A 15,997-nucleotide genomic window follows, 5' to 3' on the forward strand; every position below is an offset into this window, starting at 1 on the left:
CATCATCTCTCTGCCTGTAGCTGTTTGTAATGACTGTCACCTCCTCCGGGAGCCTATTTTCCTGATGCTCTGTCAGAAGAGCAAACTGACAGTTGGCCCTTGCAGGTGTGTGCTGTCCCTTTCTTAAAATATTAAAGCAACGCTCCTCTTAGTTCAGGGATCTGTAGCATTCCACTATGATTCACACCTTACAGGAAGGGTTCATGTGGACTAAGTTACTAAAACCGGCTACAATCAATATTTTTATAATAACAAGTTATCACATGACAATGTGAAAACAATGTGACAAATGAAAAGGGTCGCCCATAGTGATGACACTACTGAAAATGGTCAACTGAATCTGCAGCTCCATTTGACTTTTAAGGACCAGTGTGTAGTATTTTTGCAGACAGCATCTCCATTGCTTCACCCACCACTTTCAAGCACAAAGGAGAAACTACGGTGAGAGGATTGATGCCACATCATTTCTGTCCGTTAAATATGAAGCTAGTGCCAGGAGTCCATTCACATTCAACGCCTATCAACCCTTTCATCTAACTCTTGGCAAGAAAGTGAATAAACGTGTTTTCCATATAGTTAAACTCCTCCTTTAATATTATGTGACTGTACAAAACAATTTCTTTTATTTTACTGTTTGTTTTAATTTCATTTTCAATTATTTCTGATTGTTTTTTTTTTCCCAGAAATTCAATCTGACTGCAGGCCAGAGTGAATTACTGAAACAAAGTGTTTCAGCATGTCGTTAAAATTTGCAAACACAGCATAGCATATAGTGTCTCTACAATCAAAAGTCACGTTGCAAAAGCACTGAATGCTCCACTACTGCATTGGTTGGTGTGGACATACAGAATACTGCGTACTGTACTATTAAACTGCAAAAAACTGAAAACACACACACACACACACACACACACACACACACACACACACACACACACAACAAATTCAGAATGCCATATTCTTCTGTATGATACCCACTGTGATACCTTCTAAAATGAATTGCACTACAATGACAATCCTCACATATAACAATCCATTGATTTTTTTTTTTCCATTTGCACAACCCCTCCAAAGGCAAAGGGAATTGTGATGGAGGATATAGAATATAAATAAGGGCCCATTAAGGCCACTGAATCTAGCCTTACTGGTGTAAGCTGTGTTTTAGGCATGGTGATGAGTTCAGTGTCTCAGGAGAGTTTAGTGACAGACTGGCTAAACATGTGTCCCTACTGGGAGAAGGTCAGTGGCTAAGCATGAAGGTTAGAGCAATTATCATTTGTCAAAGCTTATCACCATTTTGCACCACACAACAAGTGACATCTTAGACCAGCTCCCATTAACAGAAGCCTCCACTGAGAGGAAACCTGTTTAAGTGTCATAACCAAATGCCAGCAAAGATGGTGGCATTCATCAGATATGTCACACATGTCTGTGATGCACTTGTCAAATGGCAAAGGAACAGCCTGTCCTGAAGGGTATCAGAGAGGTGATAAGAATACATAACTATGGCTGCGTGAGGACACACAATTCCATATGATATTTATAAAGGTGGTCTACAGGTCGAAATGATGGATCGGACAAACCAATACTTATAAATTAAAAATGAGTATCTGCTTGCTCAAAGCTCGGACACTATCCCATGTGTAAATGTCAGTGCAAAGTGACAGTGGGAGAAAATAGGAGAGGAGAACTTGGTCAAATCCTCTGAAAACAAAAACAAGAACGAGGGGATTCACAGCTCAAGACATACATCGAGTTCCAAACAGTATTGATTTCTTCCTTCAGTTTACTTGAAAGTGAAAATGCACAATAATTTATGGAAGAATAAATTTGGTTTGAAAAAAAAATTTACTTTCTATTTTTCAAGGGTCAGACATCAAAGTCAAAAGGCTTAAAAGGTGGCAGACACTTTTAATCCAAAGCAAGAACCATGCAAAGATATGTAATATTTAATGGAAAATCATGAAAAAGAAATGTAGAAGCTAACAGAAAACAGATTAAACGCAACAATTCTCAAGCCTCCATGCAATAGGCATATAGAAATTATGTAAAAAGGAGCTTCATCCAAAATTCACTGGCTTAGAAATATGGTTGTTGCTCTTAAATCATCATTGCTGGAATGAAAGCAATATACCACAGGAAATGAGCAATACTATGGTGTTATGCACATACATTACGGCAAAGTAAAGCCCCGAACAAAAGAAAATGTGGATGCAGTCTTGTTGTTTGTGGCTTTGAAGTGTGTTATCATATACAAACAATTACACAGAGAAATACAGATGCTGTACAGCCCCATACCATCTTGTCTCAGTAGGTATGCAGAAACACCTCTGGTTGTGGTTAATGCACCGGCACATCTTTACAAATCCCATTCACATAATTCACCTATACACAGTACAGACCATATCCACTCACTACAAATGTATTATGTTTTCATTTATGTTACTTTACTGTCCATCATTTTTATGACAAAACATTCCTCGTGAGCAAAGATCCAATCTGAGTTTTGGTGTTTCAGTGAGCAGTTTTTTGTCACTAAAAATCTCAACTTAATTTAATGGTACTTGCATTTCCTTAGCATCAGCAGAGAGCTTACATCCACAATCTTTACAATTATGATGGCAAAGATTATGCTATATTCAAACCCGGATCATTTTAACCATCTTATCATCTACTTTCATTGGAAAACACAAAACAATTTGATTTGACTGGTTTTGTCATTTATTTATTTTTATCTTATGCATCTTGAGGGCACTTCAAACTCCTCTAAACTCTTACATTTACTGATTAATTGTCACCAATTAAGCAGTTAAATCAAGCATTTACAGTTCTATTATGTATATTTATTTTTATTGTCAGTTTGGCACCCAGTGTCTTTGACAGGAATAATAAGCTTCCAAACTATTTTACTTCTGTTAAAAGCTTCATTACGCACTGGCCACTATCACCACTGTTTGTGTTATTTAAACAGTAATGAAATTATGCTCACTCAAAAACAGAGAAGCAATCAACTTCCTACTATAATACAGTTCTATTATCGAGTAACTGTTTTCCAGTACAATGTACTGTATGGATCAGTAAACATTGCCAACTAACCCTAGAAGAAAAGCAACAGGAACAGGAATACAAGGTCACCCTCACTCACGTTTACACCACAGACAGAATCGACTGCATGTTTTAGAAGTGGGAAAGCAGTTTAGAGGAAATGCATTCAGTTATTAATTTTTTAATACAGTGCCAAAAGTAAGCAGTGAGCTAAAGTCAACAGAATGTGCCAGGAGTAGAGTGCTTTATATCATTGGATTTCTTTTCACATTACACAACTTAATTTGGCTTTTAAAGTATACATGCTGTAGGCTAATGTTTGTTTTCAACCCTAAAAGATAAACTGAAAATCTAGCACATGGATAATCAAGGGTACAGATGAGGACTGGATCCCCATCATGAACATGCCTCAGCAGTAGGCCAAGTCAGTGGTGGGCATTAAGGTGAGACAGATGGGAAATGGATAACACTTCCTCGAGGGTAAACAAGGTGTGATTGAGAATTCCTGCTTATATCTTATTGATACAAGGGGCAGATAGAACCAATCGAATATTGTGATAAGATAAGATAAAGATAAGATAAAAATGTGAGTTTATTACTCAAGTGGATGAGAAGGACATGTTGTTGATTTGGCAAAGTGCTGTCAGGCAGAGTGATGGGAAATCATTAAGTGTAAACGGAAGAGTCTGTCTGTTTTTTTCTCCAGTGTGAGATCAAGCTTCGATGTCAAGTTGAAATGAAGTATATGGACTGTAGCTGTAACATTGATGAAGTCTGCCACTCATAGATGAGGCTTCATCAGCTCTACCATCAGAAGGAAAGGTCCTTGGCATTAAAACCTCATTCACAGCTAAATGTCACATTAGACAAGTGGTATACTCTCCTGTTCAGTAAAGTTTTCTTTGAACAGACTGATGTGATCTATTTTGCAACATTTTCAACAATACAGTCTACATACAATATAGACATTTTGGTTTTAAGCTATGGTATTTTTCGAACTGTTTGATCCTATAATATTATTGTATTCTAGTGCGGTGCATAAGCATTATATTTGAGACCAAGGTCAAAATAAAACTAATAATAATAACCTCTCCAGAACTTTGGTTTGCTCACTCCCAAACACTGACACACATGAGTTTACCCGGAAATGGTTTGACCCTTGGGATTTGCCTGGAGAGGTATGTAAGGGAAAAGCACTTCCGGGTCACTGCTTCACACATCATTTAGGAAACAAACCCTGAGCAATGTAGAGGTTCATGGAGTTTTGACTTTGGAATGTAAAGAAATTAAGTCAGGGCTCAGTTCTAGGCATGGTTTTCAAATAAGTGAAAGCAGAAGAGGATACTTTGTACAAGGGGATGATGATGGATAACATACTTAAACTTTGTCAGACCTAGCTAGATAATTTCTCTACAAAACTACTGGTGGAGTCTCAGAATAAACATACAGAATTGGAAATGAGCTTAATAGGTCCCCTTCAAAATCAGGGACATCAGCCCTTCTTGATGAGTTCCTGAAGTAAAATTTTTCCTTCATATATGCACAATTAAAGCATGCCAGTGTATGTACTTTCATGAAGCAGTAAAAGGTCTGTAAAACTCAAGAGATACTCCATCAAGGCCTTGGCTTTTAAAAGCCTTGAAAGAGTTTAATGCCAAGAACAGTCTGTTACATAAACATTTCTCTTCAGCTGATAATTGCTGCCAGATAATTTGAAAGAAAGGTTCTATATTGGCTTTAAAAAGGTAACTTGAGGGTCTTTGTACTTGTTTGTTTTGTGTATCTATGTTCCTCTCATATAATACCTTTGTGCTCTTTGAAAGCAGTACTATTTATTATGCCAATGCTGAGTTTTGATGATGGATTTGTCTTTAGCTGCATTCTTTTGTTGCAAGTTCATAAAGAATTTAGTACATTGTTCGAATTTTATTCAACTTTATTTCTATTGAAAGTTCTAGTCCTTTTTTCTTCAATTTTAATTTTCATCCCTAAGTCTAGATAATTGTTCAATTTGTTGTACTACTTACTGTTACTGGAGATGTTTTGTTTCTCTTTCCTCAAACTTCATTGAATACAGTGACCTCTCAGGGTACTGGGTACTGTTGAAGGCATCCAACAAGGAGGGTTTGCTGTTTCCACATTTTAATGGAAAAATACTTCTATAATAATTTGTGTGACCTCAATGAAATCCTTGTCCTTGAGAGTAATTCATTCAGTTTACCCACCAGGGCCTCTTTTATGGTCAAAGGTAATCATATTTATTCCAATAAGGTTAAAATCTGAACATAGTATCAATAATTAGAACTTAAGTGATCAGTTTCAAGGAAACCAAAAAGTAGTCTAACCTTATTGACTGGTTTAGTTTTTGCTATGAATATCTTATCTGTTATCAACTGTTCACCATGCAAATATCTACAAGTGCTAATAGCACTGTGGGTTTTTGGATGATACTTGTTATTTTATTACCGTATCCTGACCATTGTATTAGTTATTGCATTAGAACTCAGACTTCTGTGTGGTATGCATTTGTGGAAGAGATTTTTATTTGTTTTACCTCTCTTGTGACCTCAAGGTTTGACCGACCCACAAAGGTAGAAATGCCACAGACTCCCCAGTCCGTGAAAATAATGAACTCCTTCAAAGGTTTATGTGTTCATGTCATGGATTCATTTTGACAGAATTGTCCAACAAGAATGAATGAGATGAACTTACAAAGACTCAACCTTCAATCTTTCACTGTATTTACCCAGGTCCAAATGGATGTGTGCAATGTGTGAACTGCTCTTGAATAAAATAAGATCCCCATATATTGAATGTGAAGCGTTGTAGCCCAGTGTAGCCTTTCTTTAAATGAGACTTTGCACAAAATATTTTAGCAGTTGACAGATTTACACTCACTAGACAATGAGTGTACTCAAATATGGCATGTGTTGCACCTGTGAGCACACCCAGCAATACTAAGCATTGCAATGTGTTGAAAATATTTTATTTTTTTTATCTGCTAGACAGTGGCAAGAAATCTGGACAACAACAATATCTGGTATTACAACTTATGCACACAATGCATTATCAAAGACATGACAGGTTCACATTTTTACTGAAAAAGCCAACTTAGACTGAGGTCAAGAGAAAAAGGACTATATTCTTTCATGACATCCAAAGTCAAAAAATATTTTCCACAATCTTTTCCAGGGCTACACCCAGGCTTCAATTTGTTGTCCGAATTAGGATTTTCTGATTCAAATAAAAAAAATGCGCTAATCTAAACCCCAACCTTTAAAATGTCACCTCAAAAACACGTACATAGGTAACATTGCAAATACTACTTCCATATTTCCATACAATCTAAAATCTCTAACAACACTGACCTGACCCAGCAGCTCGGGCAGCCCCAACACTTGTCCCGTGAACACTCCCAAGCAGATCAGGATGGAGTTGAACTGGCCAATGGAACCTCTGATATGTCTTGGTGTAATCTCTCCCAGGTACATGGGAAGCACACTGAGAGCTATACCTGTCAGAAAAAACAACATATTAACATCCTGCGATGGATCTTGCTATGGAAGGGACAAAAGACAGATTCAGTTTTACTGGACTCACACTGCAGGAAGGAAATGCAATGACATTACTTTTTTTATGTGATACCACTCCCCTCACCACCAAGTGGAAAAAACAAAATGTGTGGCTGCTTATGGGCAGAGCTGTGATACCAGGAGAAAGTATCACTCCATGTTTCTTTTATCTTCAACCTCCAGCAGTCTGTCAACACTTGTTGACAGACTGTTGATAACTGAATTGTTTCTGAAACTCAATCTGTATTGTTTTCCCACAGAAATGCACAAGCACAAGCAAACGAACAGCATAAAGCTCGCACCGACTGTGTTCAACATTCAGCGACATTTGAGGAATGCTGATCTGCAGCCTGTGCATTCAAAATGACCAGCAGTGAGAGAACATTTAATCCTCACACAGCTTTTTGCACAGTTCAATTTCCATGGTTTAGAAATTGTAAACAAGTGATCGTGATCTGCAGTGAATGCGTTTTTTCAGGTAACACACACATCAATGCTGAGCTGGAAATCGTTCCGTTCCATACAACACTCAACTAATCCAGGCAATTAAGATGTTTGCCAGCTCAAATGACCTTTAAATCCTTCTCCAGATAACCTAGTTCTTCAAACACAAGGATGGATTTGTTAATCTTGGAATTAAAACTGTGTTCAGCACTCATATGATGTGATTTTTGGTAACTACAATTTGAGCTCCCTAAAATGTGATTCTGCTGGTAACATAACCAACAGTGACAGGGATGAATGAGCGCTGATGTTAAGCTCTTCTTCCCTGACTAGAGACATGCATTCAGAAGGGAAAGTTAGACCTATAATCAGTCTTGCTGATCATCAGTGCATTCAGGTTTGTCAAGTAAACTATCCTTGACATCTTCCTACAAGACTTGTCCTTTTCCTTGGGGTGGGGTTATAAACCTACATTATTTTTTAGGAGTTGCACCTTTTCTTTTCCCATCATTTTATCCCTTTTGAAGCTGCAGATGAAAATGAACATTTCTATCTTATTAAGGCTGTGTTGGGCAACAGGAAGATTTGTGTTAATTTATTTTGAGGCCTTCAGTATATGGCAGTCATAGGAACACACATCCAATGTTAAGCACCCACAGACACAACTTAGTTTCTAGGTAACAGGTAAGTTTCTTTGTGTAACTTTTGATCAAACTTAATAATGCGGTCCAACATGCTTTCAAGGTCTGCACTTGTTTTACATGATTACATTTTTCCATTGATGTTTCTCTCCAGTGGTTTGCTCTTACTCTGACTTTTGTCTCTGACTCTGTGGTGAGTGCGTATGGATACTAACATACTTCTACAGCCTTATGAATGAAACACTTACCAGAGTCAACCCCGATTATGAAGCGGCCAATGATGAGCATCTCAAAAGATTTTGCCTTTTCACCGAGGGACAGCAACAGAGCAGCTATTATGGCAAAGCTGTTATTCAGCAGCAAGGTTCCCTTTCTAAATTCAAAAAGATAATTAAAAAACATTTTAAGAAAAGAGAATATGGTAGGAAAAAGAAAGCAAACTTCAACAGAGAACATCAACTATAGGCACAGATTTAAATGATCTGAAACAAATTGTAGTCCTAATCCCTATACAATTTATTTATTTACTTCAATTTGTCAAAATGAGCACAATGATTTATTGTTATGTAACATTCAAACAGCAAAACCAATCACAGCTAACTAATCTAACTTCTAAAACATTTCAGGTTTTTTGGAGCAAAAAGGTAAGAATGTTCTAAAGAGCCTTTATGGAACAGAATAATAAAGAGTGGCATTCATGGCTTCAAGCGGATTAATAAATGAGTGGATATGTACTATTCTTCAGAGCAAGCAAAGCAGAAAAATCTATACCTATGCTCCAAAGGAGGCTGCTCATGACCGGTCAAGCTTCATATGGCTTTATGACTGAGGAAAACCGATTAAGGCATTATCAATTTAAAATGATCTTTTTTCTATCTTTTGAGATTGAATTGTGTTTTATATTAAATTGAGAGAATAATAATAAACAAATACATGTAAATATGACTACTACCCTCAGGTCAGAAAGTATTATTCTAAATGAACGATGATGTGGGTGCAATGCCACCCTAAGCACACCTTTCATGAGAGACTCTATTGTGCAGTCCGACAGCCTTCATTCACTTATAACAACCATGTTACGAATTCATTACTTGGTTGGATGTTGGATGTTGCTCTAAAATGGCGGACAAAGTGTAAATACCACTAGTAAACTGGGACAGTTCACACAATAACCAATTTTACAAGTTTCTCTTCAGAACATAAAAAACAACTGAACAGTGCAGGTTAATGGTAAATATATGTATTCAAGTTCAGTTTGCCTGCATGCAAAACAAAAAGTGTTTATGTCTGGCTTTCATATCTACACTTCCCAGTGCCTTTTGACCTATGCTCTGCTGTGACTGCAAACCAACAAAACCTGGTAAATATTTATGACACCACTTACCACTTAAAAATAAGGCCTAAATTCCCCTGTGAAACCTCTCAAAGGTATTACATCCATCATGTTTGTTGACTGAAGATCTCTTTACTCCTACAGATAATTCCAAACTATCACACAGGATAATTTACCAAAAAGCTTCTTTTTTGTAATAGTTGCTTGATGTTTGGCTATCACCGAAAACACTGTTATAGCGTTTGATTGCGGAGACCAATACCAACACTTCTCTGTGTAGATGAAATGGAGGGTCCAGGTAAAATTTATGTCAAGTCAAGAAAGATGCAGGTAGTGTGGTAGTAATTGTAGCAGAACATTTCAGCTCAGTTGGTTCGTTGGAGAACATGAGAACTTTCAGAGGCTCCGATAGGAGGGATCAGTTCAAAGGAAATAGTTTTGGAAAAACGCTAATCTGCTTTCTTGCCAAGAGTTAGGATTCAAATATGAATCCAGCTGCTCAAATATACTCTCAAGAGCAAATTACGTCTCTTTTCCACCTACTGGACTGGAGTGTGGAGCAGCATCTGCTCATATGCTACATCATGGATACAGCATAGCAAATGAAAGCAGAATTTAAATTTTGGTCTAGCTATTATTTTATTTTTGTTTACTTCTGTTTAATATTCAGTTAGATTTTACACTTTGACACAGATAAAATAATTGCAGACAATCTAGGAAAAGAGTAGTTGTCCATAACTTTTATTTTGCGACATAAACATGATCCTGGTAATGATTCACAAATAAGCTGGGATTTTAAAAATAATTTCTTTCTCAGAACACCACCATAAAATTGAATCCAAACAAAACTATCACATGTTGCTCATTACATCACTCTGGTTAGAGACTGCAGATGAAACAGATATTTGCATGCAATCTAAGATATTTCCTGTCAAGCATTACATAACAGTTCCACTCCCTGCTCTGCACCATTGTAGGGACCACTGAGAATCTGAAGGGAACACCAGGTCTGGGTAAACCAAGCTCCAATGTTTGGTAAGATGATTGGTCTATTGGTGAGGACTTCTTGCAGGATTCTTGTGTGGGGAACAGAGTTTTCTTGTCTAATCTTAGAGGTCCAGGTAAAATGGGTTTTCCTTTTGGTTGCTGGTGGAGTGAGGCAGTTAGCAGCAGTCTGATGACCAGTCTTCTCTTCTCACACTACAGTACTCACTACACACTTGAGAATGTCTCAAGAGCATTCTGGGTCCAGTCTGAATTGATGGCATCTTCACTCCACACTGTCTAAGGCAGCACCTTTTAATGTTTGTCAAAATCAGGTTCAGGGGCAAGATTTGTTCTGAACAGATATAACCATACAAACACAACACTTTGCGAAGGCAGTTTACACACAGTCATTTAGACATCCCAATCTCAGTAAACATATGCACCAATGCTTCCTCATGCTTGACCAAATTCACCAAAACTAAAGCTTTTACTGTATATTTTAAGTTTAGTTTTGTAAGTACACAATATTGTTTCAGTTAGTTTTCTTTTTTTCTGATTCACAGGCAAACTTTCAAGGAATCAGTTGCACTCTTTGCAATACTTTCCTTTTAGATTACTCCATGTGTCTTCATCTGCTAGTATGTATTCAGCTCTTCTTTCTGACATATGAATTACAAGAAATTGTGCAAAACTACCAGCTGGCCCACAGATGTCTAGCAGAGAATAGAGGAAGAATGAATAATACATTTCAGCCTAATCAACACAGTAAGGATCGCCACCCGAGAAATCCAAGGCAAATCTTAAGGACATCTTCATTTTCTAAAATGACTCCGAATGAAAGCTTCATAAGTCTTTCCCTGCTCAGAGAGCGACAACCTCATCATTAGTGGATAATAGATTCTTTTGAACATATATTATTTTAGAGCACTGAGGTGATTTTGTCAGAGTGTCCATGGGGGGTAGAAGGACGCAAAGCTCTGCAGCACTGCCCCAAGGTACGCCAAAACCAGAGAAAATCACACTGGCAGCAAGATTGGATCTCACAGTAGAGAAAAAGTTGTAAAACCACTGCGTCTCTGCCTGAAGCACATTCTTTTTCCTCCAACAACCCCAGAAATGTATGCTTGTTGAAACTACGTATGACCCCCATATCACTTTGTCTAGTGAAATTACTGAAATCTTTGATCCATAAAAGGTCATTTTACATTTAGGAGACTCTATTGGCAGAAAATGAATGTAATATTCATAGGTACGTGAATAGCCAAGAACGCACAAACCAACCACTGGCTCTGGATAGGGTCTTTTGCATTTTTTGCAAATTTCACAGCAACAGTAGTTTCTCCTACATGCTTGAAAGGCTGAGGGAGCATTGTAGTTTCAGCCACACCATGAAAAATGAAGGTACAGTATGTCATATTGGAATGAAGGTTAATCTTTGTGAGTGTTTGCACCAAGCCAAGAACATGAAAAGAGGAACCGTGAAGTGTTTCTCCTGGAAGATTTCTTTCACACCTGGTAGTAAAGCACATCTAATTTGATAGGTCTACACAAGACTAGTTTTGCCAGACCATGAGTGCCAGTTTGGCCCTGACCTCTGTTGGCTGACTCTTATTTTAGAGTGAGTACAAAAAAGCAAAGGATTACTACAGTTATATATCTCAAGATGAACAAACTATTATAATGATTATTTTCTTTCTGATTATTTCAAAATCTAACAGTGTTTTTGCTGTCAAATCAAGAGATGACAGCTACAAATAATGAATATTAATTAATAATTGTTGACATATTTTTTGGTCAGTTTTTGGCAGCAACCTAATGTGCAATCAATGTGAAAATCAGGCTAACGTTGGTGACTGACAAACATTATAAATGATTGGTAAATTGGTAAATACTGTTAACGGCATGTACAATGAGATAATTGCATGAGGAACACTTCTGTGTTATATGAACAAGACTTGATTGAAGTGCAAGTGAGTCAACTCACCTTCCCAGTACTCTGATGATTGAAGAGACAGACAGTGCTCCAAGAAGGCCTCCAATAGCAAATATGGACACTGTGATGGACCAGAGGAGGGTGGCTGTCTCTGCTGCAATAGGCTCCCCATATCTCTCAATCCATGTCTTATTGTAGAAAGCTTTAATGTACTGCAGTAAGAGAGACATGGGAGAAAGACACCATTTCAAATTCATCATTCAACATTTGAAATGTGGAGGATTCCATGGCTCCAAGGCAAAACGCACAATCTACATACCTCATACACAAAAATGTAGTTCCACTATGACAACTCAAAACACGAGACTGGAACCTGCCATTGTGCAGTACATTTACATGATCCAAACTAATCTAAAAGAGTTGCCTAGTTATAAATATAAAATATTACTGATAGAAAAGGAATACTAAATTGTCTGAGCTAATTTGCTTTTTCAGAAATGGAGGATGATTGACTTCTATCTGTCTATGTCCCTCTGCCTGTGAAAATAGTTTTTTTAGCAGAAGATTATTTTTCGGTGTTTAACATTAATATAAATCATTGTCAAATCCTGTGATGACTGTATTTCCTTAATTGCATACATTCACAATTTTCATTAACAAAGTGAATTGGTTGAAGTAATGGTACAGTTAGTAATGAATAGAGCTTTTGAAATTATTGTCACAAAGTACTCAAGCTTTGACTGAAGTGTCCTTAACATTGATGAATGTGAAGAAATGGCCTTGTGTGTTTTTTTCCTTGATTTTTCATTTTGCGACCCATGTTGTGCTGTCTTTGCTGGCAGCTTATGGTTTCTTAAATGAAAATCGCATGAATAATTGTAGTGCCAAAGAAAGCAGTAAACTCGCAAACCAAGAGATTAAAAAATTGATGCATAGTATAAAGCATTTCCTGTTTGTGCTTCTGTGGTGTCACTGGTAACAGCCTTTTTCTGTGTCCACTATTGGCTCAGAGTGGTAAAGCTGTCCTTGCAAGGGTCAGGCAGAACAGCTGTGAATGCCTAGTTTTTTTGGCATTAGACTGAAAAGTTAACTTTATGACATTAATGTGACTTAAGAGTTCTGGAAACATAAAAAAGGGGGGGGTCACACGCTACACTGGTTTCTACAGGGATTTCATTATGCTTCTCCCTATTTTCATAGCAATTCATGCAGCCAACTCACATGGAACAGATTAATAATTACCAAGGATCTGACTTCCCTCTCTGCAAGTATACACCCTATGTCAGTAATAAGTTCACTCAAATTTCCCTCCAATTCCCTGGATTTAAGCAAACACAAATATCAACTAATATTTATTCCTATACTATAATATAATTATTTAATATACTAATATATGTTATATGAATATAATTAATTTTATAAAATATTTAATGAATATGTTTTCATGGACAAGAAACCGGGTTAATCAGATGAATTAAGTTATGCAAAACCTGTAGAAACCTGTTCAAACAGTGCAGATATGCTGCAGGTCAGTTATCATATTCCTTCTTTCCCTAACACAGACCTTATTTTATAAGGAAGATTTAAAATGAAAATAAATCAAACCCCATGAAATACAATATTTGTATTTCCTTTTATTCACATTCACTGTGTCATCATTAAATGAAAAAAATGAAAAGGAGAAGACAGACATTTTGTTCTTAATAACTGAAAGAATTGTGATATAAATGTTTCATGCCACATTCAAATCAAACCTACAACACAGAAAACAAAGTGAAAAGGTGTATTGCATTTCAGTGTTGTTTCTCATCAAGCATAAGAAAACACATCCAACAATGTGTATTGTATTTCACTGCATTTCTTTGTTTGGTTTGTTTTAATCTAGGCTTTTTAAATCTTCCATAATTTTGAACCAACAGTAAAAAGAGAGGCAGACGACTATGTAATTTGTCTTATAACAAATGTTTTAGCTGTGTTAACGGACTTAAATAGACCTATAGTCTCTTTCAGTTTTAGTTGCACTTATAAGTCAATTATTTTGAATATAAGGATGTATCATTACTTGTAATAATCTTCCTTTTGATCCCTCTCCACTGTTGTCACAGCTTTTCCTGTATGAACTCTTCTTCGGGCACATGTGAAAAAGCTAATTAGAAACCCAGCAAAGTTGTCTGGCTGGGTAAATCCAGTTCCCCCCCCCCCCCCCCCCAAAAAAAAAAAAAATTTTCCCCACCCAATTTTTAAAAAAAAAAAAAAAAAAAAAAAAGAAAAAGAATGTGAAACCAACATTCCCATAACCTTCCCCCCCCCACCAAAAAGAAAAAAAAAAAAAAAAAAAAATAATTTTTTTTTTTTTTTTAAAAAAAAAAAAAAAAAAAAAAAAAAAAAAAAAAGTTTGCCAACTGATCCTATATTTATTGTCTCAATATTTCAGAGCTACAAGTTTATTATAATTTGATGGCCATGCATTTTTAACACTCCTTTTAATATTCCTTTACCAACTAGAGCTCCGCAAGATTTTAAGATTGACTCACTGTAGGAAGCAGACCTGCTGTGTATTATATCCTATGTGAAGAAACTATTGTGGGATTGTTTTTATAGAGGTTTATTAACTGTTTTGCAAATGAAGCATGGATAATTTAACCTTAATTTTAATATTCTTGCAGAGGGGTTGAAAGCAGACAGTAGGTTTCTTAATGATCTCTACATTCTGGTGTAGCTGGCAAACATACAATAAAAGATGCTTGTTTATTTATTTTGTAGGAATTTTGTAAACACAGCAGGAGCAGCGGTGGATCCCCAAAGTGATGGAGAGGAGCCAGCGCCAGCTTAATGACCAGCTTGTGTTCCTGATGAGCAGGAGCTATGAAGGAGAATAAATAACAGTTAGCTGCTCAACATACACATGAACTGAAAAATTAACTGCATAAGCTGGGCCTGTTATAGGAGCAATTCAATTAATGAGAAATGATTTGGCTGTAGATTAGTGGATGTTAGCTGCAGATGGGGATTTTGTGCAAACAAAAGTTAAATGAGTAAAAACAAGCCCTGTCTTTGATCATTTAAAGGTTGCAGTGGATAATGAACATTTTTACCAGCTGAACTGAGAGTGTATGTTAAAGAAATACTTTAGCTTTTTAAAGCTTTATAGTAGTGTATTCTATCATCAAATCTTCAGTCTTAAACAATTCAATTATTCCCATGCATTGATGGCACATGACCAAATTGGTAAAACTGAAGAGTTGGTGAATTGGGTGAAAATTATGTTTTGTGATGATATTTTATGGAGCTATTATTGTTTCAAAACTATTTACAAATGCAAATGGAGAATTGTGTAACTGTATCTCAATCCGTGTGTGCATAATCAGATTTCTTAATGTGTAAAAGAATCTGTAAATGCAGACATATATATTAATGGCTGAGTATGAAGTATTTGCTCCAAGAGCTGGAAATACAGACAAGTCATCAGTTACAACTCAGGCTGAATTGGCTCTTTTTACACATGACTTTTGTTACTACACTTCTGCCGTGGCCAGCAGATTGATTTATCTGCTGGTCATGGCAGACTTTAAGCACATACTAAACCTCATATTGCCCTTCAGGAATATGGCAAATATTGTTAATGTCATTACATCATTATTTATGGCTGAAACTGGTAGATTCTTTTTTTAATTAATTTAAGTGTGTTAGTTTAATTCTATTTTATTTTCTAATTTCTAAAATTGTACATTTTACTGTGTGTTGATAATTGTAAAAATCAGTCATTTAACATCAAGTGTCGCTGAACAAAGAACATCTGTGTTAACAATAAAAGTATGATTAAATAAAAGAATAAACACCTTTCTCCTGCAGCTTCTGGAGTTTCCTAATATGCCTCTTAGGAGTGGGAAGGAGGAAACTCGTTAACATGTTTTCAGCAACGATGCTTTTGGGAAACACCTCATAAGCCTGAGAAGGTTTGTAAGATGGATTTTAATATGATTTTAGTTTGAAGATTATTTTGGGGAAATGAGGCCCACGTTTTGAGGGATTAGGCTAAGAA

The 15,997-nt window shown here is 36.5% G+C and overlaps 1 protein-coding gene across 5 annotated transcripts in view; it reads right to left on the reverse strand.

Annotated features, from left to right (window-relative positions):
- The window catches only part of slc2a9l2 (solute carrier family 2 member 9, like 2), a 95,974-nt gene that overhangs the window by 64,311 nt on the left and 15,666 nt on the right, over positions 1-15,997 (reverse strand). For all 5 annotated transcript variants that reach the window (XM_051414697.1, XM_051414695.1, XM_051414694.1 and 2 more), the window contains exons 4-6: positions 12,007-12,167; positions 7,951-8,075; positions 6,414-6,559 (exon numbers count right to left, since the gene is read on the reverse strand). In XM_051414697.1, the coding sequence (XP_051270657.1) occupies positions 6,414-6,559; positions 7,951-8,075; positions 12,007-12,167 (432 nt within the window). The remainder of the gene's footprint in view (positions 1-6,413; positions 6,560-7,950; positions 8,076-12,006; positions 12,168-15,997) is intronic.

This window comes from Dicentrarchus labrax, unplaced genomic scaffold (genome assembly GCF_905237075.1).
Source record: "Dicentrarchus labrax unplaced genomic scaffold, dlabrax2021, whole genome shotgun sequence".
In the NCBI taxonomy this organism is placed as follows: Eukaryota; Metazoa; Chordata; class Actinopteri; family Moronidae; genus Dicentrarchus; species Dicentrarchus labrax.